General features: G+C 41.5%; 1 protein-coding gene and 1 long non-coding RNA gene across 6 annotated transcripts in view; one reads left to right on the top strand and one right to left on the bottom strand.

Annotated features, from left to right (window-relative positions):
• Positions 1-2,846: 2,846 nt before the first annotated feature.
• Positions 2,847-20,623, bottom strand: LOC138847673 (uncharacterized). Of its 3 annotated transcripts, none has more exons than XR_011385598.2 (3): positions 20,094-20,620; positions 9,461-9,539; positions 2,847-4,076 (listed from the first exon to the last, which is right to left on the bottom strand). It is a non-coding gene; the product is annotated as an uncharacterized LOC138847673 (long non-coding RNA). The 3 variants fall into 3 exon arrangements; XR_011385597.2 differs by lacking the exon at positions 2,847-4,076 and adding an exon at positions 4,517-6,912 and having other exon boundaries at positions 20,094-20,623; XR_016228469.1 differs by lacking the exon at positions 9,461-9,539.
• The window catches only part of ZDHHC15 (zDHHC palmitoyltransferase 15), an 82,908-nt gene continuing 75,761 nt past the window's right edge, over positions 20,371-27,517 (top strand). For all 3 annotated transcript variants that reach the window (XM_070067140.2, XM_008248848.5, XM_051835085.3), the window contains exon 1: positions 20,371-20,863. In XM_070067140.2, coding sequence (XP_069923241.1) covers positions 20,728-20,863 — 136 coding nt within the window. In that variant the 5' untranslated portion in view covers positions 20,371-20,727. The remainder of the gene's footprint in view (positions 20,864-27,517) is intronic.

Raw genomic sequence — 27,517 nt, 5'->3', positions numbered from 1 at the left:
TGTGAAAAAATACTTCTACATTCTAAAAGCAATTGCGTTTCACAAATAAGGCCAGACAGGCTATTTAGGTGACAACCGCAATTCACAAGTTCTTTCTCTCCTGTTTTCTTCTAATATTTTCTTCTTATTTTTCTCTAATTTGGGTAACTAGCTGGAAACTGTACAGTTTTCATCCTCTTATCAACAATGAAGAGAAAGTAAATGAGACTAAAATGTAAACAAAATGTACTGGAGTGATACTGTGTATTTTCTCATTTAAATATATCAACTTTTGCTTTGATCAATGTCTTGTTTTACATGACATACAAAATGGTACTACGGCATACACAATGTAATAGACAGCATTACTGGGGTCTTGCTTTCTCTCATACTGTCTTCGTTTCATGGTTACATAAAAACACAGGATTCTATCATATAAATAATACATATACACTTCATCCCATACTCAACTGTCCTCTGCATGTGTCTTGCCTTTGAGCACTTGCTTCTGAGAAGCACAGCCTTTCTGATCAAGCTGTGTGTGTGTTGAAAGGAACCACAAAACAAAGAGAAGATTGCTCTTTGAGTTTATGGCCTGGACACTGTCTACCTTCTTTATTTTATTTTATTTTATTTTTGCAATTGAGCTGAGTGGGACTTGTTTCTGTCTACTGTAAACAAGGATGCTGTTTTATTTCCCTTTTAGGGGCAGAGTCATCATTTAATCCACACAAATAAGCTTTTCCATGTGTCTTTCTGGTCTGGGGAGCTTGTGTTTTAAAACTTTAACAATGTAGTGTGCTAAAGGGACAAATGGCTTGATGTGACATGCCCACAACAGTCCAGTCTTGGCCAAACGTCCTGATCCCAACCTGCTGCATACAGATGTATGAGGGAAAACAGCACACTTCTCTCTGGGTATGCAATGATGAGGGCCTGCATGTGACAGTGACCCCTGAGCCCAGTCTCCTTACCACTCTGTGACCAATGGGCTAAGTGACCATTCCTTCTCTAACATCAAAACATTATTTTTGTTCTTGGAGACTTTTCTCATTGTTTTAAAAAAAATCAATATGAACATAAGAAGAGGAATGCACTCTAGGTTCAGTGACATCCACATATTGTACATTATTTACATCTAAAGCATAGGTCTTGGGGCCGGCGTCACGGCTCACTTGGTTAATCCTCTGCCTGTGGTGCCAGCATCCCATATGGGTGCCGGATTCTAGTCCCGGTTACTCCTCTTCCAGTCCAGCTTTCTGCTGTGGCCCGAGGAAGCAGTAGAGGATGGCCAAGTGCTTGGGGCCCTGTACCCACATGGGAGACCAGGAGGAAGCACCTGGCTCCTGTCTTTGGATTGGCATAGCTCCAGCTGTAGTGGCCATTTGGGTGGTGAACCAACGGAAGGAAGACCTTTCTCTCTCTCTCCCTCTCTCACTGTCTGTCAAATAAATAAAAATAAATAGATAAAAAGATTAAAGCATAGATCTCTGGGCCAGCGCTATGGAGCAGCAGGTTAACACCCTGGCCTGAAGCGCTGGCATCCTATACAGGCACCGGTTCAAGACCCGGCTGCTCCACTTCCAATCCAGCTCTCTGCTATGGCCTGGGAAAGCAGAAGATGGCCTAAGTCCTTTGGGCCCTGCACCCACAAGGGAGACCGGGAAGAAGCTCCTGGCTCCTGGCTTTGGATCGGCACAGTTCTGACCATTGCGGACAATTGGGGAATGAACCAGCGGATGGAAGACCTCTCTCTCTCTCCCTCTCCCTCTCCTCTGTGTAACTCTTTCAAGTGAATAAATAAATCTTTAAAAAATAAAATAAAATAAAGCATAGGTCTCATGTGGGTTACACAACGCTCATCAAAGCTATGCTGGATGTCATGTAGGTGCTCAGGCCAACTCTGAATGTTCAGAATTCTCAGATTTAAAGATGGTTGCTCTCATGTTTTTGCTGTTTTGTTTTCCTGGTGTCTGGGTGCTTTGTTTCACAATTTGCCCCTAGTCCCAGGAGGTATCCAGCCACAACTCAGGATGAGACTTGTCAAACTGATATTTTTCATGGTGCTCAGAACAGGCCAGATCCTCACTTCTGACTGCTACTGCTCCAGCAACTAGATTTACTACTCCAGCAATGGTACTTGTGGGCTTGGTAAATGGGGTATGGCTGGTGGTCTGTGGTGGTTGGAGCATAGGCAGGTTGCCTGTCACACCTTTTGCTAATAGAGCCATGGCTGGAGCCTAAAAGAATGGAGGAGGGTTTGTCTTCAGGGCCAGAAAGGTCGAGGGTCAAGCCATTGTCTTCGCTCTTCTCAGCTGATGTCTCCTTCTCTTGAGATGCTGGCCACCTCCAAAGGTGCTACATGTGTGCTGCAGAAGCCCCCCCCCCCCCCGGGTTGACTTGTTTAGTATTTCTATGTTCACTTCAGCATCCACTTCCTGCTGAGGGGCAGCTATCTGGGTACAGGATGTCATGTGCCTGAGTCAGTGGGCCTGCCAGCAGGGGTACTCACAACAGCTCACATTCCAGCAGTCTAGTAACCATCATTCTACATTCCACTTCTATGAATTCAAATTTTTCAGATTCCACATGTGAGTTCATAGAGTATTTGTCTTTCTGTAACTGGTTTACTTCATCTAGCACAAGGTCTTCCAGATATATCAATATGAAAATGACAGATTTCCCTTCTTTAAAGCTTGAACAATATTCCATTGCACATGCATGTATACATATCACATATATATCTCTCTATAAATTTTCCTTATGTAGTCATCTGTTGATAGACATCTATACTGATTCCATATCTTGTCTATTGTGTATAATGCTTCAATGAAAATGGGAGTACAGATATCCCTTCCATATGCTGATTTCTTTTTTTATTAAACTTTTATTTAGTAAATATAAATTTCAAAAGTACAACTTTTGGATTATAGCATCTCCTACTCCCTCTCCCATCCCACTCTTCATTAAGATTTATTTTTAATTATCTTTATATACAGAAGATCAACTTAGTACATACTAAGTAAAGATTTCAACAGTTTGCACCCACACAGACACACAAAGTATAAAATACTGTTTGAATACTAGTTTTACCGTTAATTTGCATAGTACAACACATTAAGGACAGAGATCCTACATGGGGAGTAAGTGCACAGTGACTCCCATTATTGATTTAACAATTGACACTCTTATTTATGACATCAGTAATCACCGAGGCACTTGTCATATGTTGATTTCAATTCATTAGGGAGATACCCATAAGTATAGTGTTTACATTCAAAAATGAATAGTAGAATATTCACACAGAAAATCAATACGGAAACAGTTGTCTTAAACAAAACTATAGACTACATGGACCTAACAGACACATATAGAACATTACACCTAACAACAAACATTCTTCTCAAGTGCACAAAGAACATTCTCCAGGATAGATTATATATTAGGCCATAATTAACAAATTCAGGAAGATTTAAATAATTCTAAGGATCTTTTTTCTACTATAATGGAATAAAATTAGATTTAAGAATAACAAAATGGGAAAATTCTCAAATACATGGAAACTAAACAAAGTCTCTTTTAACTGATACATAAAATTATATATATTTACAGGACAGACAAGATTCATTCTCCTGATCAACCATTGTATCAAAGAAATAATAAAAATAAATTTAAAAAATAGCTCAAGACAAAAATGAAAACAAAACACAACACACCAAAAAGTATGGGATACAGCCAAAGGAGTACTAACAGGAAAGTTTACAGCAATAAATGGCTGAATTAAAAAAGAAAAAAAGGGATGGGTATTTGGAGTAGCAGTTAAGATGCCAGTTGGGATAACCTCCATCTCATATTGGAGTACCTGGGTCTGAGTGCCTGCTCCATTCCTGATTCCAGTTTCCTGCTAATGTGCATCCTGAGACACAACGGTAATGGCTCAAGTACTTGGGTCCCTGCCACCCAGTAGAACTAGATGGAGTTCCTGGATGCTGGGTTAGGCCTGGTCCAGCTCTGGAAGATGAAAGAGCTCGCTCTCTCTCTCTCTCTCTCTCTCTCTTTCTCTCTTCCATTCTCTCTCTCTCTCAGACATACACATCCTATTTTAAAAAAATAAATAACAATTAATAAATAATTTTTTTTTAGATTCTCTCTCTGTATTCTTTATTTCTTTTTTTAAAATTTTATTTAAGTTATACAAGATTCATGTATTTCATATATACAGATTTAGGAACATAGTGACACTTCCCCCCCTTCCTTCCCTCCCGCCCATGCTCCAACTCTTCTTTTTTTTTTTTTTTATCTTTTATTTAATGAATATAAATTTCCAAAGTACGTCTCATGGGTTACAATGGCTTTCCCCCCCATACCGTCCCTCCCACCCACCACCCTCCCCTTTCCCACTCCCTCTCCCCTTCCATTCACATAAAGATTCATTTTCGATTATCTTAGTATACAGAAGATCAGCTTAGTATACCTTAAGTAAGGATTTCAACAGTTTGTTCCCACACAGAAACATAAAGTGAAAAATAATAGATGATTTTTTTTAAATGATGATGAAATCAGATCAGACCTATTGTCATGTTTAATCCCAGTGAGAGTCAAGTTGGGAATTGATAGTTTCTTTTTCTTTTTTTTTTTTTTAACAGAAGATCAGTTTAGTGTACATTAAGTAAAGATTTCAATCGTTTGCACCCCCATAGAAACACAAAGTGAAATATACTGTTTGAGTACTCGTTATAGCATTAAGCCTCAGTGTACAGCACATTAAGGACAGAGATCCTACATGAGGAGTAAGTGCACAGTGACTCCTGTTGTTGACTTTACAAATTGACACTCCTGTTATGGCATCAGTAATCTCCCTATGCACCAGTCATGAGTTTCCAAGGCTATGGAAGCCCCTTGAGTTCTCCGACTCTTATCTTGTTTAGACAAGGTCATAGTCAAAGTGGAGGTTCTCTCCTCCCTTCAGAGAAAGGCACCTCCCTCTTTGAAGACCTGTTCTTTCCACTGGGATCTCACTCACAGAGATCTTTTTGCCAGAGTGTCTTGGCTTTCCATGCCTGAAATACTCTCATGGGCTTTTCAGCCAGATCCGAGTGCCTTTAGGGCTGATTCTGAGGCCAGAGTGCTATTTAGGACATCCGCCATTCTATGAGTCTGCTGAGTATCTCACTTCCCATGTTGGATCACTCTCCCCTTTATTTATTCTATCGGTTAGTGTTAGCAGGTACTAGACTTGTTTATGTGCTCCCTTTGACTCTTAGTCCTTTCATTATGATCAATTGTGAACTGAAATTGATCACTTGGAATAGTGAGATGGCATTGGCACATGCCACCTTGATGGGATTGAATTGAATTTTAAAAAAATAAAGGAAAGGAACAATTCCAAATTCATTTTACAAGGCCAGCATAGCCTCACATCAAAGACAGACAAGGATACTATAAGAAAAAAAATTACAAGCAGATATCCCTTATAAGCACGGATGTGAAAGTCCTCAATAAAATACTAAAATAGAATTCAACAGTACATTAGAGGGGGCCAGTGCTGTGGCGCAGCAGGTTAAAGCCCTAGCCTGAAGCACCAGCATACCATATGGGTGCCAGTTTTTAGTCCTGGCTGCTCCTCTTCCAATCCAGCTCTCTGCTATGGCCTGGGATAGCAGCAGAAGTTGGCCCACGTCCTTGGGCCCCTGCACCGGCAAGGGAGACCCTGAAGTGCCTGGCTCCAGATCAGTGCAGCTCCAGCCATTGTGGCCATTTGGGGAGTGAACCAACAGAAGGAAGACCTCTCTCTCTGTCTCTACCTCTCTCTGTAACTCTGTCTTTCAAATAAATAAAAAAAATAAAATAAAATAAATCTTTTTTAAAAAAACAGTACATTAGGCCGGCGGCATGGCTCACTTGGCTAATCCTCCGCCTGCAGCACCAGCACCCTGGGTTCTAGACCCGGTTGCTCCTCTTCTAGTCCAGCTCTCTGCTGTGACCCAGGAGGGCAGTGGAGGATGGCCCAAGTGCTTGGGTCCTGCACCTGCATGGGAGACCAGGAGGAAGCACCTGGCTCCTGGCTTCGGATCAGCACAGCGCAGCCATAGCGGCCAATAGGGGAGTGAACCAACGGAAGGAAGACCTTTCTCTCTGTCTCTCTCTCGCTGTCTATAACTCTCTCTCTGTCTCTCTCTCTGTCTACCTCTTCCTGTCAAAAAAAAAAAAAAAAAAACCAACACAACAACAACAACAACAAAAACCAGTACATTAAGATGATACAACATAATCAAGTGGGATTTATCTCAAGCATCCAAGAATGGTTCAACATGTAAATCAATAAATATGACACACCAAATTAATAGAATGAAGTATAAAAGTCACATGATCATCTCAATAGATACAGAAAATATTTGAGGAAAAAATCAACATCTGTTCATGTTAAAAAAAAAAAAACCTATAAACAAATTAGCTATAGAAAGAATGTACCAGGCCATATGTGTCAAGCTCATAACTGATATCATACTCAATGGTACAAAGATGGACGCTTTTCCTTTAAGATCAGGAAAAAGATCAGAATGCCCAGGGTCTTTTTTCTTACCTAGAAACCTTTAATTTTGGCTGGCGCCGTGGCTCACTAGGCTAATCCTCCGCCTTGCGGTGCCGGCACACCGGGTTCTAGTCCCGGTCGGGGCGCCAGATTCTGTCCCAATTGCCCCTCTTCCAGGCCAGCTCTCTGCTGTGGCCAGGGAGTGCAGTGGACGATGGCCCAAGTGCTTGGGCCCTGCACCCCATGGGAGACCAGGATAAGTACCTGGCTCCTGTCATCGGATCAGCGCAGTGCGCCGGCTGCAGCACGCTGTCTGCGGCGGCCATTGGAGGGTGAACCAACGGCAAAGGAAGACCTCTCTCTCTCTCTCTCTCTCTCTCTCTCTCTCACTGTCCATCCGCCTGTCCAAAAAAAATAAAAAAGAAAAGAAAAGAAACCTTTAATTTAAAGTACACAAACTTCATGTATTTCATATATACAAATTTAGAAACATAATGATTCTTCTCACCCTACCCTCCTTCCCTGATGTCCACTGTTACTACTTCAATTCAACATACTACCGGAAGTCCTAGCAAGAGCAATTAGACAAGAAAAAGAAATAAAAGGCATCCAAATCAGAGAGGTAAAAGTAAAACTGTCTCTCTTTGCATATGACATGATCTTTTATGTAGAAAATCCTTTAGTGGGCCGGTGCCGTGGCTCAATAGGCTAATCCTCCACCTTGCGGCGCCGGCACACCGGGTTCTAGTCCCGGTCAGGGCGCCGGATTCTGTCCCGGTTGCCCCTCTTCCAGGCCAGCTCTCTGCTATGGCCAGGGAGTGCAGTGGAGGATGGCCCAGGTGCTTGGGCCCTGCACCCCATGGGAGACCAGGAAAAGTACCTGGCTCCTTCCTTCGGAAGGCCATTGGAGGGTGAACCAACGGCAAAGGAAGACCTTTCTCTCTGTCTTTTCTCTCTCACTGTCCACTCTGCCTGTCAAAAAAAAAAAAAAAAAAAAAAAAAAAATCCTTTAGTAAAGTTGTAGGATACAAAGTCAATATATAAAAAGTAGTTACATCTATATATACTGACAACGAACTAACTCAAAAATAAATTAAGAAAATAACATCATTTAAAATAACATCAAAAAGAATAAAATACCTAGGAATAACTTAACCAAGGAGGCAAAAATATGGTACACTGAAAACTAAAAAAGAATGAAGAAAGAAATTAAGCAGACACAAATAAATGATAAGACATCCTACACCTGTGAATTGGAAGAATTAATTATTGTTAGAATGGCCATCTTACCCTAAGATATATACAGTCAATGAAACCCTTACCAAAATTCCAATGTCATTTTTCACAGAAATGGAAAAAATAATCCCAAAATTCATATGGAATCAAAAAAAGACTTCAAATAGCCAAAACAATCTTGAAAAGGAACAACAAATCTTTTTTAAAAAAATATTTATTTATTCGAAAGTCAGAGTTACACAGAGAGAGGAGAGGCAGAGAGAGAGTTGTCTTCCGTCCTATGGTTCACTCCCCAGATGGCCAGAACAGCCAGAGCTGTACCAATCTGAAGCAAGGAAACAGGAGCTTCCTCTGGGTCTCCCACGCGGGTGCAGGGGCCCAAGGACTTAGGCCATCTTCTACGGCTATCCCAGGCCACAGCAGAGAGCTGGATCAGAAGAGCAGCCAGGATTAGAACCGGCGCCCATATGGGATGCTGGTGCTTCAGGCCAGGGCATTAACCCTCCGCGCCACAGCACCGACCCCGGAACAACAAATCTTGAATTTTACACTTCATGATTTCAAATTATATGAATATTTCAAAGCTACAGTAATCAAAATAATATGGTTATGGCATAAAAACAAACACAAAAACCTTTGAAACAGAATAGAGAGCCTAGACATAAACCCACATGTACACAATCAACTAATCTTCCAGAAAGGCACCAAGAATACAAAATGTGCAAAAGATAGTCTCTCCAATAAATTGTGATGGGAAAACTGGATAGCTACATGAAAAAACATGAAATTCGCACTGCATACATGACTCACAAAAATCAATTCAAAATGGATTAAAGATTACTTAAATGTGGGCTGGCACCATGGCTCACTTGGTTAATCTTCCGCCTGCGGCGCCAGCATCCCATATGGGTGTCAGGTTCTAGTCCTGGTTGCTCCTCTTCTGGTCCAGCTCTCTGCTGTGGCCCGGGAGGGCAATGGAGGATGGCCCAAGTGCTTGGGCCCCTGTACCCATATGGGAGATCAGGAGGAAGCACCTGGCTCCTGTCTTCGGATTGGCGTAGCTCTGGCTGTAGCAGCCATTTGGGGAGTGAACCAATGGAACAAAGACCTTTCTCTCTGTCTCTCTCTCTCTCTCACTGTCTAACTCTATCTGTTAAAAAAAAAAAAAAGATTACTTAAATGTAAGACATGAGGGGCCAGTGCTGTGGCACAGTGGATTAAAGCCCTGGCCTGAAATGCCGGCATCCCATATGGGCGCCAGTTCACATCCTGCCTGTTCCACTTCCGATCCAGCTTTCTGCTATGGCCTGAGAAAGCAGTGGAAGATGGCTCAAGTCCTTGGTCCCCTGCACCCACGTGAGAGACCCAGAAGAAGCTCCTGGCTCCTGGCTTCGGATCAGTGCAGCTCCGGCCATTGCGGCCAATTGGGGAGTGAACCAGCAGATGGAAGACCTCTCTCTCTCTCTCTCTCTCTCTGCCTCCCCTCTCTCTGTGTAACTCTGACTTTCAAATAAATAAATAAATCTTTAAAAAATGTAAGACATGCAACCAAAAAATTCTTGGAAAAAGCTCCTCAACATTCATCTTTATAATTTTTTTTGATAGGACACCAAAAGCAGAGAATAAAAAGGAATATAAATGGGATTATAGCAAACTAAAAAGCAAACTTCTTCACAGCAAAGCAAACAATCAACATAAGAAAAGGTAACTTACAGAATGGGAGAAAATACATGGAAACCATCCATCTGATAAGGCGTCAATACCCAAAATATGTAAGTAACTCACATAATTGCTACAAAAAAAAAAAAACACACCCGAATTTAAAATTTTTAAATGAACAAAGGACTAGATAGACATTTTTCAAATGACATATAAATGAGCAACAAGTATATGAAAAGGTATTCAACATGACTGATCATCAGGGAAATCCTGTTAGGCAGCTATCCTAAAGTCAAAAGACACCAAGTGTTGCGGAGGGTGTGGGGAAAAGGGAACCTTTATACATTGTTGATGGAAATGTAAGTTGGTACAGCCACTTTTGAGTTTTGGAAGTAACTCAAAAAAAAATTAAAAACAGAACTACCATATGGGCACTGGTGTTGTGGTGTAGCAGGTTAAGCCACTGCCTGAGATGCCAGCATCCTGTATGAGTGCCAGTTACAGTCCTGGCAGCTTCACTTCTGATCCAGCTCCCTTGTAATATGCTTGGATGATCAAAGTACTTGGACCTCACCACCCATGTAGAAGACCTGGATGAAGTTCCTGGCTCCTGGCTTCGGCCTAGCCCAGCCATGACTGTTGTGGCCATTTGGGGAGTGAACCAGCAGATGGAAGATCTCTTTTCTCTGTCTCTCTTTCTCTCTATGTTATTCTTCCTTTCAAATAAATAATATCTTATTTAAAAGCAACGACATTTTAGTTTTAAACAAACTGCCATATGACCCAAACATACCTCTTCTTGGTATATACCAAAAGAAAATGAAATTAGTACCAAGTAAAGATATGAAGGAACTTCAAAAATCTGTGGAAAATGGAATTAAAAGGTAAGTTTATTTTGCCAATTAGTATGTATCCCATATCCAGAGTGCCTGGGTTCGACTCCTAGTTCTGACTCCTGATTGCAGCTTCCTGCTAATGTGGACCCTGGGAGGCAACAGTGATGGCTCAAGTGGTTGGGTTTCTGCCACTAATGTAGGAGACCTGGATTGAATTCCACGTTCCTGGCTTCGGATCCCTGGCCATTGTGGGCATTTGAGGAGTGAACCAACAAATGGGAGCTTGCTTGCTCTCTATCTCTCTCTTTCTCACTCTCTTGTTCTATCTCTCCCTCTCAAATAAATGAATAACTTTTAAAATATAAGTTTATTTTTATGCAAAAAAATTCGAGATCCAGGGCCAGCATTGTGGCGTAGTGGGTAAAGCCACTGCTTAAGATGCTGGCATCCCAGATGGGCACTGTTTCATGTCCCAGCTGCTCCACTTCTGATCCAGCTCCATGATAATGGCCTGGGAAAAGCAGCGGAAGATGGCCCAAGTGTTTGGGCCCCTGCACCCACATGGGAGACCCGGAAAGAAACTCCTGGCTCCTGGCTTCAGCCTGGCCCAGCCCCAGCTGTTGTGGTCATCACAGTGGATGGAAGATTCTTTCTCTCTCTCTCTCTCCCTCCCTCCTTCTCCTCTGTGTCTCCCCCTCACTGTGTAATTCTTTCAAATAAATAATAAGAAAAGTTTGAGGTCCATCCATGATTTTTTCATAATACACATTTCCATGAGCTTTTTGAAGACCCCTTATATCTATACTCCCATGTTCATGGCAACACTATTGACATTAGCTAAAATATAGAAACAATCTAAATGTCTGCAACATATAAATGGATAAAGAATATATTCAGTCTTAAAAGGTAAGGAAATTCTGTTAACAGGTATGCAAAGCTAGTAGAAGATTCAAGTGTCAGTGCAATTCATCACAGCAATAAGCTAAAGAAAAATCACATGATTGTATCAGTAGATACAGAGACGTACTTGACAAAATGCAACACCCATTCATGATAAAAAAAAAATCATGAAACTAGAAATAGAGAACTTCCTCAACTTGGTAAGAATATCTACCAAAAACCTATAGCTAACATCATATTTAATGGTAAGAAACTAGAATGTGTTGCTAAAGGTTTATTTATTTTATTTGAAAGTTCAGAGTTATGGGGTGGGGTGGAGAGAGAGAGAGATCTTCCATCTGCTGCTTCACTCCCCATATGGCCACAACAGCCAGGGCTGGGCCAGGAGCTTCATCCCAGTCTCCCACATGAGTGGCAGGAGCCCAAACACTTGAGTAATCTTCTACTGCTTTTCCCAAGCCATTAGAAGGGAGCTAGATTGGAAGTGGATCAGCCAGGACACAAACTGGAGCCCATATGGGATGCTGGCATAGCAGGCCACAGCTTTACCCACTACGCCACGATGCCGGCCCCAGAAACTAAAATCTTTCCCACTAAAAACAAGAACAAGGCAAAGATGTCCTCTCTTTCCACTCCTTTTCAACATGGTACTGGAATTTCTAGCTAACACAATAAAATAAGAAAAGGAAACAACATATGCATCATTGAGAGTGAAGAAATAAAACCACCCTTATTCACAGATGGACATAATTTTCTATGCAGAAAGTCTGAAAGAATCTACAAAAAAAAAAAACACATTGGAAGTATAAGCAATTATAACAAGGTGGAAGGACACAGGTTAATACACAAAAGTAAATCACTTTCCTATGAAACAGCAATGAACAAGTAGAATTTGAAATTAAAAACACAATACCATTTACGTTAGCACCTCCAAAAATGAAAAGCTTAAGTTATAAATATAATAAAATATGTACTGGATCTATAAAAGAAAAACTACAAAACTCAGATAAAAGAAATCAAAGAAGTAAATAAATGGAGAGGTACTGCATTGTTGATAGATTGGAAGATTCAATATTGTCAAGTTTTCATTTCTTCCCAATTCAATCTAGATTCAATACAATCCTAGCCAAAATCCCAACAAGTTATTTTGTGGATATCAAAAAACTGGCTCTAAATCTTATATATAAAAGTTAAAATATCCAGAATAGCCAACAAGATATTGAAAGGAAAATAACACTGGAGGACTAACACTACCTGACTTCAAGACTTACTATGAAGCTATAGTAATTAAAACAGTGTGGTATTGGTAAAAGAATAAATAGTTCAATGGATTAAAATAGCCCAGAAATAGAAACACATAAATAGTCAACTGATCTTTGACAAAGGAGTGAACATAATACAATGGAGAAAAGATTATCTTTTTAACAAATAGTGCTGGAACAACTGGACATTTATTTATTTATATATATATATATATATATAGGATCTAGACACAGACCTTACAACCTCATTAGAAATCAATTCAAAATAGAACATGGATCTAAATGTTAAACATAAAACTCCTAGAAGATGACATGTGGAAATACAGATGATCATGGGTTTGATGATGACTTTTTAGAGAGGAGACCAAAGGCACAGCCATGAAAAAAAAAGAATTAATAAGCTGGACTTGGTTAAATTAAAAATTTCTTCTCCATGAAAGACACTACCAAGAGAAAGAAAAGGCACACCACTGCCTGGAAGAGAATATTTGCCACAGACATATATAAAAAGGGGGGCTGTGGTTTAAAATATGCAAATTAACTTTAAAACTCAACAATAAGAGAACAAACACCTCAATTTAAAAATGGGCCAATGAACCACGTGGAAGACAGCATGGAGATACCTCAGAAATCTGAATATAGACCTACCATATGATCCAGCCATCCCACTTCCAGGAATTTTCCCAAACCAAAGACATCAGCATACGAAAGAGTTATCTGTACTCTCATGTTCATTGCAGCACAGCTTACAATAGCTAAGACATGGAATCAACCCAGATGTCTGTCAACTGTTGACTGGGTAAAGAAATTATGCAGTACTACTATGGAGTACTATTCAGCTGTACAAAAAAAAAAAAAAAGAAATCCTGTCTTTTTTGTTTGTTTGTTTGGTTGTTTTTTTTTTGTTTTTTTTTGTTTGTTTGTTTGTTTGTTTGTTTTTTGACAGGCAGAGTGGACAGTGAGAGAGAGAAACAGAGAGAAAGGTCTTCCTTTTTCCATTGGTTCACCCCCCAATGGCCACTGCGGCCGGCGCACCGCGCTGATCCAAAGCCAGGAGCCAGGTGCGTCTCCTGGTATCCCATGCGGGTGCAGGGCCCAAGCACTTGGGCCATCCTCCACTGCACTCCCGGGCCACAGCAGAGAGCTGGACTGGAAGAGGGGCAACCGGGCAGAATTCAATGCCCTGACCGGGACTAGAAGGTGTGCCAGTGCCGCAGGCAGAGGATTAGCCTATTGAGCTGCGGCGCCGGCCAGAAATCCTGTCTTTTGCAACAAGATGGACACAACTGGAAAGCATCATACTTACTGAAATAAGCCAGTCCCAAAAAAGGCAGATATCATATGTTTTCCCTGATCTGAAGTACCTAATAGAGTACTTTTTAAAAAAGTTTTAATTTAATGAATGCATTTTTTCATAGATACAACTTTAGGAATATAGTGGTTCTTTCCCCCACATCCACCCCCCACCCCGACTCCCATCTCACCTCCCTCTCCCTCTCCCATCTCATTCTTCATTATGGTTCATTTTTAGTTTGATTTTATATATAGAGGACCAACTCCATGTTAATCATAGATTTAAACAGTTTGCACCCACACACAACATATAGAGTACAGTTTGAGAACAAGATTTGCAGTTGATTCTCATAGTATAACTCATTAAGGATGGAGGTCCTACATGGGGAGTAAGTGCACAGTGACTTCTGTTGTTCCTTTAACAATTAATACTCTTATTTATGACATCAGTCATCACCCGAGGCTCTTGCCATGGGCTGCCAAGGCTAAGGAAGCTTTTTGTGACCATAGACTCCATCCGTATTTTGACACGGCCATAAGCAAAGTGGATGTTCTTTCCTCCCTTCAGAGAAGAGTACATCCTTCTTTGATGGCCCTTTCTTTCCACTGAGGTCTCACAGAGACCCTCCGTGTAGGATATTTTTTGCCACAGAGTCTTGGTTTTCCATGCCTGAAATTCTCTCCCAGGCCTTTCAGCCAGACCAGGAAGCAAGCCTTAAGGGTTGATTCTGAGGTCAGAGTGTTATTTACAGCGAATGTCATTCTAGGAGTCTGCTATGTGGACTGCTTCCCATATTGGACTTTCCTTCCTTTTTAATTCTATTATTATTAGCAGGCACTTGATGTTTTTTATATGATCACTTTTACACTTAAACCTATCTATATGTTGACTTTAACATTTAATATGATCATTTTAACAGTTAAGATGGCATTTATACCAAATTTTTATGGGTTTGGAGTCCCATGATATTTTTAGGCTGTACCCTTAGAAGTTAAGTCTGTAGGACTGTATGCAGAACTATACTGCTTTACAGTTATAGATTCCCTCCTCTTATTCCTCCTCTTATTTTTAATTGGGATCTTTTTCCAATTGACTTAATATATATATGATTAACTCCATGTGACATAAAGAGTTCAGCATATAGTATGAAGAAAAGAAAAAGAAATAAAACAAAGAAAAAAAGGATATACAAAATAAAAAGTAGCAATAATAAACTGTCCCTTGACAGTCAGGTCAAGGACTATTCAAGTCATTGATTCTAAAAATGTCAATTTCATTTCTATAGCTTTCATTTTAGCAGCGCTATTAATTCTCCCAAACCAGGGAGAACATATGGTTATTTGTCTCTTTGGAATTGGGTTATTTCACTAAGTAAGAAGTTTTCCAGCTTGCTCCATTTTGTTGCAAATGACCAGATTTCATCCTTTTTACTGCTGTATAGTATTCCATTGTGTACATATCCCACAATTTCTTTATCCAGTCTGCAGTTAATGGGCATTTAGGTTGCTTTTATGTCTTAGCTATTGTGAATTGAGCTGCAATAAACATGGAGGTGCAAATAGCTCTATTGTTTACTGATTTCATTTCCCTTGGGTAAATTCCCAGGAGTGGGATGGCTGGGTCATATAGTAGGTCTATATTCAGATTTCTGAGGTATTTCCATAATGTTTTCCATAGTGGCTTTACTAGTTTACAGTCCCATCAACAGTGGGTTAGGGTGCCCTTTTCCCCACATCCTCTCCAGCATTTATTGTCTGCTGATTTCTGTATGAGGGCCACACTAACTGGGGTGAGGTGAAACCTCATTGTGGTTTTGATTTGCATTTCCTTGACGGCTAGAGATCCTGAATATTTTTTCACGTGTCTGTTGGCCATTTGGATTTCCTCTTTTGAAAAATGCCTGTTAAAGTCCATGGCCCATCTCTAATAGAGTACTTAAAATGTAATGTATTGGAGTGAAATGGACATTTTGAGATTCACTGATTTTTTTTTACAGTCCTTGTCTCTTCCATTGAGGAACAGTGTTTCTTTCTCTTCATACTGCTTGTTGAACTCTTTTACTTAGTATAGGGTTAACTATACAATCATTAAGTAAACTGAGAATAGATCTTTGTAAAAATCAAAAAGTGGGAATGGGAGAGGGAGGAGGAAGAAGTGTTGCAGCATGGGCAGGAAGGAGGATAGGGTGGGAAGTAGCACTATGTTCCTAAATCTGTATATATGAAATATATAAAACTTGTATAACTTAAATAAAATTTTTAAAAAATGGGCCAATGATCTGAACAGTCACCTCATCAAAGTAGAGATACGAATGGTAAGCAAGCATACAAAAAATATATTACATATTGCTTTATATAGCATCAGGAAAGTGCATATTAAAACAATGACATAACATTATAGGCCTTTTACAATTACCAAAATCCAGAACATTCACCACACTAAATTCTGGCAAAGGTGTGGAACAATGGAAATGCTCATTCATTGTTGGTGAGAATGAAAAAGTGTATACCCACTTCGGCAATTTCTTACAAAACTATATATTCTTACTGTACATTCCAACTATTCCACTCCTTGGTATTTATTCAAATGGACTGAAAACTTATGTCTGCACAAAAAAGTATATGTGAATGCTTATAGAAGCTTTATTCATTATTGTCAAAACTTGGAAGCAAACAAGACAAGTCATTTGTGGTATATCTAGGCAATGGAACACTTGTATTATTCAGCATGATAAAGGATGAACTATTAAGTAGTGAAAAGACATGAAAGAATCTTAAATGATATTGTCAATTAAAAGAAACCAATCTGAAAAGGCTATAAACTATATAATTGTATTTGTACAACATTTTGAAAAGGCAAAACTGGGTACATTTAAAAAATTAGTAATTGACAGAGGTAGGGGGAATGAATACATGGAGCACATAGGATTTTTATGACAGTTGTAATACTTAGAATATTGCAATGGTAGATACACGTCACCATACATTTGTCCAAACCCATAAGCCTCCACAATACTAAGAGTGAATGTTAACATAAACCACAGACTTAGCAATGTAGACTCATCAACTGTAACAAATGTACTGAGAGATTGATAAAGGAGAAGGCAATGATGTGTAGAGGCAGTGGTTATATGGGAAATCTCTGAAGCTTCTTCTCAATTTTGCTCTTAATCTACAATTCTCTAAAAAGTAAAGTCTTCAAAAACAAAATAAATTGGGATTGGGCATTTAGCCTAGCTGTTAAGATACCCATATTTCATACTGGAGTGTTTGGATTTGATTACTAAGTCTTGATTCCTGACTCCACTTTCCTGCCAATGCAGATACTGAGAGGCAGTGATTATGGCTCAAGTAACTGGGTTACTACCACCTATGTAGATCACTTGCATTGCATTACTGGCTCTTGGCTTCAGCTCTAGCCCAGACATACCCATTGTGGGCAGTTAGGAAGTGAACCAGGAAATGGAAGTGTGTTTGTCCTCATTCTTATTCTCTCTCTCTCTCTCTCTCTCTCTCTCCCCCCTCACTCTCTCTAATCAATTTTTAAAGTTCAATTAGGCTTTGTATGTCATATGATCTATGTCACAACTACTCAACTCTGCAATTATTGTGCAAAACATCTACAGGCAAATACATGGACACAAATGCCTTCCAACAAAAGTGTACTCATAAGTCAATGGACCAAATTTGCCCATGAGCAGTTTGCCAACCCTATTGTACACACTTGAACTTAGTTTGTCTCTCTGATTCTTGGCCCTATATGCTATTCTGGGTATAAGTTATCCCTATCTTAAGCTCTCTGACTCAGATTTTTTATTTATTTATTTATTTATTTTTTGACAGGCAGAGTGGACAGAGAGAGAAAGTTCTTCCTTTTTGCCGTTGGTTCACCCTCCAATGGCCGCCACAGCTGGCGCATCGTGTTGATCCGAAGCTAGGAGCCAGGTGCTTCTCCTGATCTCCCATGCGGGTGCAGGGCCCAAGGACTTGGGCCATCCTCCACTGCACTCCAGGGTCATAGCAGAGAGCTGGCCTGGAAGAGGGGCAACTGGGACAGAATCTGGCGCCCCGACCGGGACTAGAACCCGGGGTGCTGGTGCTGCAGGCGGAGGATTAGCCTATTGAGCCGTGGCGCCGGCCAGATTTTTTTTTAAATGATTTTATTTATATATTTGGAAGTTACAGAGAGAGGGAGAGAGAGACAAAGAGCTCTTCCATCTGCAGGTTCACCCCCCAAATGACCACAACAGCCAGTGCTAGGCCAGGCCAAAGCCAGGAGTCGGGAGCTTCATCTGGGTCTTCCACATGGGTGACAGGGATCTAAACACACAGGTCATCTTCCGCTGCTTTTCCCAGGCCCATTGGCAGGGTGTTAGATCAGAAGTGGAGCATCTGGTACATGAACCAGCACCCATATGGGATGCCAGCATTGCAGGCAGGCAACAGCTTTACCCACTATATCACAATGCTGCCTCTCCCCACAGACTTTTTAACATCCTCAGACTACCTTAGCAGCGAATTTATGTAAAATTCATCATGTCCATTATTATCTTCCCCAAACAAACTTGCTTTTCTCACCACAGTCCCTGTAAGTGATTAACATTTTTCATCCAAGGCAAGTGGAAGTTAGAAACCTGGTTGTTGACTTTGACTTATCTCCTTCTTGCTAGCCACTCAAAAAAATATCTGTTGATTCTCTCCCTAAAACACTATTACATCCGCTCCTTCTCCCCACCCTATCCCCTGCCTTAGGCCCAAGCCCTTGCCACTTCTTGGTTAGAATAACATTTTCCAGAAACATAAGATTACTTGCAGTACTCCAATATGCTGTGATGTTTTATATATCATTGCCACTACCCTTCCCCTTAACTCCTACTCCCACCCACCTTTGGTCTTCCCACTTAACTGTTAGTCATTATTCAAAACCAAGTTCAGACTTTCCCTTTTACATTTAATCACTGCCTCCTCAAGGCCACTCGGTTTAAATAGCATACCCTTAACAATCCCAAGACATGTGTTACAAGAGCCCCCAAGTTCATGAATAATGGAAAATTTAAGTACTAGAATCTTATGGCAGGAATTTGGCATAGAGGTTGACACTGCTTAGAATGTTCACATCCCATATCAGAGTGCCTAGGTTTGGGTCCTGACTCTGCTCCTGATTCTAGTTTTCTAGTGTTGCACCTTTTTGGAGGTAGCAAGTGATGGCTTAAGTACTTGGGTCCCTGCCACCTACATAGGAGACCTGGATTGAATTCTGGGCTCCTGGTCTCAGCCTGACCCAGCCCTGGATGTTGCAGGCATCTGGGGAGTAAACCAGAGGATGGGATATTTGTGTCTCTCTCTCCCTCTCTCTCTCTCTCTCAAATAAATAAACAAAAAAATTTTAAATAACCTTCAGGTCCAAATAACCATGTTACTTAATATTGTAATTAATGTCAACTTTGCATTTCATTACATTGTCATTTTAGTAACATCAACTGTAAAGTTCATTTAATCTAAAAAGAAACAATAAAATTCTGATCACTTCAGGAAATTTATTGCATATGTAACCATACATGGAGAAAAGAAAGCAGTCTTGTAGAAATCCTTGCTCCCACACAACAATCACACAGAATGTGAAAAAAACCACAGGTCCCAGCAAAATCACAAGTTTCTTCATGTAACAGACTTTTGGAAATCATTAAAACAGTAAGTGTCAAATACATAAATGCCAAAAGCATTTCTACTTTTGCACTTGTGTCAGTGAACACCTATTGCCCAGATCAGAACATAAAGGTCATACAGATAGGCCCCCTGCTTTGTCATTCTTTTTATATCAAAGCTGTCCTAACAGAAAGCACCACTTCAAAAACATTTGGCGAATTGGCTCCTAATTGGTCTCACTGCTTCTAGGCCATCTTCCTCTTCAAAATCCTGCCAGTTCCTTTACAAAAACTCATCCTTGATGTCACTGTATTTCCCCAAAACCTTTAATGCCTGTTGCTAGTCTCTGGTACAGGATTATGTCCCCACAGGGAGGCAGGGCATCTATGAGCCTTCACATCCTGGCCCCAGGCTATACTCCCAGTCTCATTCCCAGCCTCTCTCCTTCACTAACGTTCTCTTCAAGCCACGCCAGCTGTCCCTGGAACAACTTTTGGACTTTTCATTACTCTGCATCTTTGCAAATGCTGTTTCTTCTGTCTGAAAGGCCCTCCCCTTCTCATCTGCTTGCAAAACTTTCATTTGTTAATAACGCTCAGCTGTAGTAACATCACTACCTTTGTAGTTTTCTGACCTCTTTCAGAATCACAGTCTCCCTCATTTGTTTTTTTCTGCACCAAAGTGTTGATTACGAAAATAGACCAAGCTAATTCTGCAGGGGGTTAAGAAGCACCCTTTCAACCGACTTACCCCGGCAGCAACTGCGGCGCTACGTGTTAAGCATATTATTCGAGCAGCAATGGGAAGATGGGACCGGATGACCTTTAAGTCCGGAGATGCTATGGTTCGCATTTTTCACACTGTGTCTGTGTGTACTCGTGTGTGTTGGAGGTGGAGGAGGCAAGCAGGGAGAGGGAGACAAAAGGAGAAGGGGGAGGGACAAAAAGAGACAGAGAGGGACAAAGATAGGAGAGAAGAGGGTGGACGCAGTGCAGTAAGAGGAGATGGGCGGACCCCTATTTCTTCCGCTTTACAGTTTTGCAGAGGTCCAGCCCTGCCAGCATCTAGCGCTGAAGCGTGGGGGAGGGGGGTGGAAAGGGGAGGGCCCGCACTTCCTCTGAGCGTGCCCAGCCAGGACTGCCTGACGGATAACCTTCTGCTCCAACAAGGCCAGTTCCTCCACGCCGAGACTCACGCCTATTGTACCAGGCACGACGCACTCGGCCGCGCAGCCCCACAGGTGGGATCGGCCGGCGTGGGCCGAAGGTTCCCGCCAGGCTAGGCAGTGGAGCGCCGCACAGCGCGCCTTCCCGCCTCCCAGCCGCCGCCCCAGCAGTTCCGACCCAGCGCCAGCAGGCCTGCTCGGTCGATCTTCGAGCCGAAGATGCGGCGGGGCTGGAAGATGGCTCTGTCCGGGGGGCTGCGGTGCTGCCGCCGAGTACTGTCCTGGGTGCCAGTGCTCGTTATTGTCCTCGTCGTGCTCTGGTCCTACTATGCCTACGTCTTTGAGCTCTGCCTGGGTAAGTGGGGCTGGGCACCTAAGGTGGGGAAATTATGCTCCGGCATAATCGTCTGCCCTACCCTTCACACTGGTGTCCCCTGTGTTCTTAGCCCTCAGTCTGCGGTTTTCGTTTCGTTCTCCGAAGAGTGACCTGTCCCCAACCTCTGCCTTCCCACATTATCTCCTGTGCCCTCCCACGAGGGTCCCGCCATGTCACCATCGCCTCCCAGCTAGGGATTCTTATTTCCTTGTCCTACCCACAGTAATTTCCTGGCTGTTCCCATTAGGGCCCCCTTTCTCATACAAGGCAACCCCTGGCGCCTTGTGCTCTCATTCTGGCGACCCCCACTCTACCCAACTGAGGAAACAACATACCCCGTGTCCTTAAACTGCCCGCTTACCACTGTGAATTCCACCACTGCGTCCAACTAGGAAACCTACCGTTTTCCCTCCTACTGGAATCCCTCTAGGATTCCATACTAAGGATTTCTTGCTAAGAACCTCAAAATATTTCCTCTACTCCCTGGCTCTCCTTCCTCCCCCCTCACCCCAGGGTCCATCCTTTTCCCGAGATCGTCTCACACTAGCTGAAGTACATCGTGTCTTCATCCACTTGTGACCCCAAGGAACACCTTGTTCTATCCCACTGTGATCTTCCCCTTACAGCAGTAAGCCCTTCTCCTTCCGGGTGGGCTCTCCCATTTCCTCATCTTCTCCCAGGGAATGGGAGTTCTACACTACATTCTCTCCCCTCACACTGGAGCTCCTGATTGTATCACACGGTGTTCCCTCCAGTCTCCTGCTTACCTGCTTTGAGGAGCACTCCACTCATTCTCGTTAGGGACCTCACTTTACTATCGGATACTTCACACTGGTGACCCTGCTTTTGTCACACAATGATCCTGCCTGTCCCCCAGCTTCTCACACTACATGTTTCTCTTTACTCTCCCCAAAACGCTCCACAATCTCACTCATTTCCCTTCAAAGGGCCACTGTCTTGTAACCATGATTCCTCCTTGTTACCATTTTTGGGAAACCCACTTGGCACTGCTCTTCACTATTATTATTTCCTCTTACTTCTCTCTAGGATTGCATTTGTCCTCTGTCTTCTCAAACTAGGAAACCCTATCAATTCCCACTAGATTTCTAATATTTTGTACCTCCTCCAGTGGGAGTATCATTTCTTGTTCCCTCTATTAAGACCATTTCATTTATAATTCTGTGATCTTCTCTTATACCCTGTCCTGTCGCGTTAAGGAGCACTTCATCTTCTCCTTTTTATAAAATTGTTCCCACAGTCTATCAAGTACTTGCAAACTCAGAATTTCACAGTATTTCCTGATACAAACCCCAGTCCCTCCCCAACTTGGCTTCCTCCTGGTTCTGTATCTTTAATAGCCTTGTAATGTTCTCATCAACTCACAACAGAATTTTTTTTAACATTCATTTTATTTATTTGAAAGGCAGTTACAGAGAAAGGGAGAAACAGAGAGAGAAGGCACTCCCCAAATAGCTACAACAGCCAGAGCTGGACCAGTCTAAACCCAGGAGCCAGGAGCTTCTTCTGGGTCTCCCATGTGGGTGCAGGGAATCAATCACTTGGGCCATCCTCTGCTGCTGCCAGGACATGGGACACTACAAGCGGTGGCTTAACCCATCACGCCACAACGCCAGCCCCCACAACAGAATTTTTATATTATATCTTATCTCTTCACAATAGAGCTCCCACTTTTGCCCCCCACTAAACTCTTCCATTGCCCTTGTCTTCTCACACGTTGAAGTATCTCCATCTCCTCTGAAAGTCTGCTATTTTCTTAGCACTTCAATACCATATTCCTACTGCCAGCACCCTTAAATTTCTCATCTATTGTGTTTCCTATTCATTGACTGTAAGGTTCCAGTATATTTCCAGTGCCCTCACATTAGGACTCCTAATTGCCCTACTGGACATCCCTTCATTCCAAAGTCCTTCCAAGACTCCTTCATTTCTTCATACCAAACTTTTCTCACCTTACAAATTATAGCTGGGGTGCTTTTTTTTTCCAGCCCCAGGACCTGACACCACTTATAACTTCGTTCTCATACATATATTTTAAATTCTCTTTCTTTTTAATCATGCTTTATTTATTTAAGAGAGAGAGACAAAGAGACAGATACCACTCCCATCCTCTGGTTCACCCCCTAAAATGTCCACAGCAGCAGGGACTGGGCCAGAGTTAGAGCCAGGATCTGAGATCACAATCTAGGTCTCCAATGTGGGTAGCAGGAACCAAATTACTTGAGCCATCACCACTGCCTACAAGGGTCTGCATTGGTAGGAATGCTGGAGTCAGGAGTTATGGCCCGGAGTTAAACCCAAGCACTCTGCTGTGAGACACGGGCATCTTAACTGATAGACTGAATGTCCACTCCCCCTTCTCTTGCAATAGTCAACTCCCAGGTAGACTGGGATAAACTATAGACACAAGAGATGACCCTTGCTTCCAATATAAAGTTTGAATTTTCCTTACCTCCTTCTTGAAGATATTGTGGGAAATGCAGAAGGATCTCTTAAAAATAAATTTCAGTGAATGAAAAACATGTAATGTTGTACAAATGGTTATTTGTGACTTGGGGTAACATTTTAGTGTCTTCATTCTACACAGGAGAAAATTTTCTAGAAAAGAAAATGAAATTTAAAAAATTTCATTAGTTGACTACTCAGATATGGGTTTATGCTGTTGTCCTTTTTATCTTAATCTATTATTAAGGTGTATAAAAAAAGATTGTTCAATGACTTTGGCTTTTTGAATGACTGAAGGGTCAAAACTTTAATTCCATTATTATGGTAAGGACATTGCTCCTAGGATCAATACTATATGATAAGAACTATTAAATGTATTTTGGAGTTTCTCAGTAATGACTTACATGAGCTTTTCCAAAAAACATCTTTTTAAAAATTAGTAATGATAATGCCTAATGCTTATAATGTGTTTCCTCTTTGCCAGATTTGAGGTACTGTAGATATATTCACTTTTTACATATTAACTCATTTAATCCTCAAAATAACCGTATGAGACACATATCCCCATTGTGCAGATGTGTAAACTGAAGCGCAGATGAACAAACTGAGGTAAAGACCAAGTTAGAATCAGTACAAATAATCAGCTTTCTATAAATTCTTACTTAACTGCATACTGTTAAAAACTGAAAGGTTGGCCGGTGCCGCGACTCACTAGGCTAATCCTCCACCTGCGGTGCTGGCACCCCAGGTTCTAGTCCTGGTTGGGGCACCCGATTCTGTCCCGGTTGCTCCTCTTCCAGTCCAGCTCTCTGCTGTGGCCCGGGGAAGGCATTGGAGGATGGCCCAGGTCTTTGGGCCCTGCACCCACATGGGAGACCAGGAGGAAGCGCCTGGCTCCTGGCTTCGGATTGGTGCAGCACCAGCCGCAACTTGCCGGCCGGCCAGCCATTTGGGGGGTGAACCAACGGAAGGAAGACCTTTCTCTCTCTCTCTCTATCTCTTTCTCTCATTGTCTAACTCTGCCTGTCAAAAAAAAAAAAAAAAAAAGAACTGAAAGGTAAAGCTTAGGACTTATTTGATATACTTGCAAAACACTTGATACATGCCAGACACTGTTTGTAAGTGACTAACACATACACACACACACACACACACATGCATTCATAGGCACACAAGAAAAGCACGTGGCCATGTACTTAATTATAACAATTTTAAGAGGTATATACTATCAATATGCCCATTTTATAGACAAGCAGACTGAGGAACATACAGATTAAGTACTTTAACAAAGGTCACAGAGCTAGTACATGGCTAAACCTATATACTTAGACAGCTTGGATCCAAACCCTATGCTCTTAACCACTGTACTGTCTTAATACCTTGCCTCCTCTCTACTAACATAGAGGTCAAAAGTTGTGACTTGCAGGCCAGAAGTAGCCTGCAGATCTATTTTATTTGGCCCACACATGTTTTCTTAACATTTTGCCTCAGTTACCATTATTCAAAAATCAGGAAAGCAGAGTAGTATATTCACAGTGTTGTGCAATCATCACCTCTATGCAGTTCCAAAAATATTTCCATCACCCCAAAAGGAAACCTCACGGGCATTCAGCAGTCACTCTCTATTAACAAGGACCTGGATTGGAAGTGGAGCAGCTGGGACTCAAACCTGGGATGTCAGTGTCTCGAGTAGCAGCTTAACCCACCGCACCACACTAGCCCTGTTAATTCTTTAAATGTTTAGCAGAGACTACATAAATAAAATAAAAATTGAGTCAAAAAATGTTTAGTAGAATTCACCATTGAAGCCATATGGGCCTGGGATTTTCTTTGTTGGAAGGTTTTTTTTTTGTTTTTGTTTTTGATTTTGATTTTTTTATGTTAGAGACTCCGATTCCTCTCTTGATCTGTTAGAATTTTCTATTTCTCCCTAATTCAGTATTGATAAGTTGTATATTTCTCAAAATATACCCACTTTCTTTCAGGTTTTCCAGTTGTTCACATGTAATTGTTTGTAGTAGTCCCTTATGATCCATGTGTTCTTGTGGGTAAAAAGGAGAGAAAACTCAAATAAATAAAATTATAAATAAAAGAGGAGCTCTTATTTATTTCTACTCTAGTCTTTATTATTTTCTTTATTCTGCTAACTTTGGACCTGGTTTGTTCTTTCCTTTTTCTAGTTCTTTGAAATGCAAAATTAGGTTGATTGAGATTTTTTTTATGTAGTCAGTTATTGCTGTCAACCTCTTAGTTTTTCTTTTGCTTCATCCCAGACATTTTCATACATTGTGCTTTCATTTTCACTTGTCTTGATATTTTTTTTCTTTTTGATGACCTCAGGGTTGGTTTTAATCATCTGATAATGGACTCCTTAGTACTGCAATAAACAATCCAAGCAGTGGCCCAACCCATTGTGCCACAACAGTCACCCCTACTTGCACATTTTTAAGGTCTACAACACAATATTTTAACACATATACAGATCTTAAACCAATCATACCAAGAAACTAGCCTTTCCATTTTCTCATCTTTTCTTTGTGTTTGGAGCCTATCAGCTCCTCTCTTCTAGTTTTTTTGTACAGAATATTATACATCATCATGAGCCATGGTCACCTTACTGCATCACAGCACACCAAAATCTATTATAGTTGCCTACTGTGTTTTATTACCCCCATTCCCCTCCCCCACCTTTCTCAGACTCTTGTAATCCTAATTTCTATCTCTTATTTATATTATCTATTTGATGAGACATTGTTATCCTCATTTCCTTTAATTCATTTTCCATGGTTTCCTATAACTCTTTAAGCATATTTAAGACAATTGATTTAAAGTCTTTATCTCATAAGTTCAATCCCTGAGCTTCCTCAAGGACAATTTTTATCAATTTCTTTTTTCCTGTTAATGAACTATATGATTCTGTTTCTTTGTATGCCCTGTAATTTTTTTTTTTTTGCTGAAAACCAGACATTTTGAATGTTATAAAGTTGCAACTCCAGAAATCAGAATCTCCTCCCTCCCTGGGGTTTGTTGTTGTTGCTTGGTATGAGCTGTTCATATTTGCTTGTTTAGTGACTTTTCTAACCTATATTCTAATTCTATTCCTTATGCATGTGTGGTCTCTAAAGTTTCTGTTCCTTAAATCTTTGGTTACTTAGTGGTTTCATAGATACTTCATGAATGCTAAGTGTCAAAAAATAGAAAAGAAAAAAACATATACTCTTCCAGTCTTTGCTGATTGGCTTTTTGTTGAGTATTCCTTGAACTCTTTTTTTTTTTTTTTTTTTTTGACAGGCAGAGTGGACAGTGAGAGAGAGAGAGAGAGAGAGAGGTCTTCCTTTGCCGTTGGTTCACCCTACAATGGCCCCCGCGGCCGGCGCGCTGCGGCCGGTGCACTGCACTGATCCGATGGCAGGAGCCAGGTACTTATCCTGGTCTCCCATGGGGTGCAGGGCCCAAGTACTTGGGCCATCCTCCACTGCACTCCCTGGCCACAGCAGAGAGCTGGCCTGGAAGAGGGGCAACCGGAACAGAATCCAGCGCCCTGACCGGGACTAGAACCCGGTGTGTCGGCGCCACAAGCAGAGGATTAGCCTAGTGAGCCATGGCGCCGGCCTCCTTGAGCTCTTATCCAGGTCACTTGTGGCCATATTTTTGCCTTCACTGTGCAGTACTTGAAGGCCAGCAATAAAGGTGAAAGCTTGGAGTCTTCTTAGGCTATTTCTGAGCATGTATGCCATCCTGGCTGTGTGCATGCAATTCTCTGTTCTGTGGTACACATAGTAGCTTTTAAATACCCTTATTCCTCTACCTATATTCTTTGTTCACCTCTGCCTTACCAGAGTTTTTGGTCTATCTGTTGCCATGAGTTGTCTCTTGTCCAAAGCACAATACCTGTGCCTTTAAGTACTTCTGATCAAAACTACCAGGAAACTTCTTTGGCCCTGAGAATACCCTGAGTCAGACAAAATATAAGGAAGCCTTTATGTTGTTGGTCTTTGAGGGAGCCACAAGACATTCAAAGCTCACAACCACAGTAGTTTAATAACAAGGTCCATATTGCTTCCTCTGGCATGAGAAACCTTCCACAGGAGTGTGGGCTGCCACCCTCACAGCCCATGATGATCTGGGTTGTTGAGGATAGTACAAAGCCAATTTAAAATGTCACATTAT

This window comes from Oryctolagus cuniculus, chromosome X (genome assembly GCF_051225735.1).
Source record: "Oryctolagus cuniculus isolate XC-2025 breed Fujian yellow rabbit chromosome X, ASM5122573v1, whole genome shotgun sequence".
In the NCBI taxonomy this organism is placed as follows: Eukaryota; Metazoa; Chordata; class Mammalia; order Lagomorpha; family Leporidae; genus Oryctolagus; species Oryctolagus cuniculus.
The sequence above is the reverse complement of the archived record's forward strand: the minus strand, read 5'-3'. Positions and strand labels throughout refer to the sequence as shown.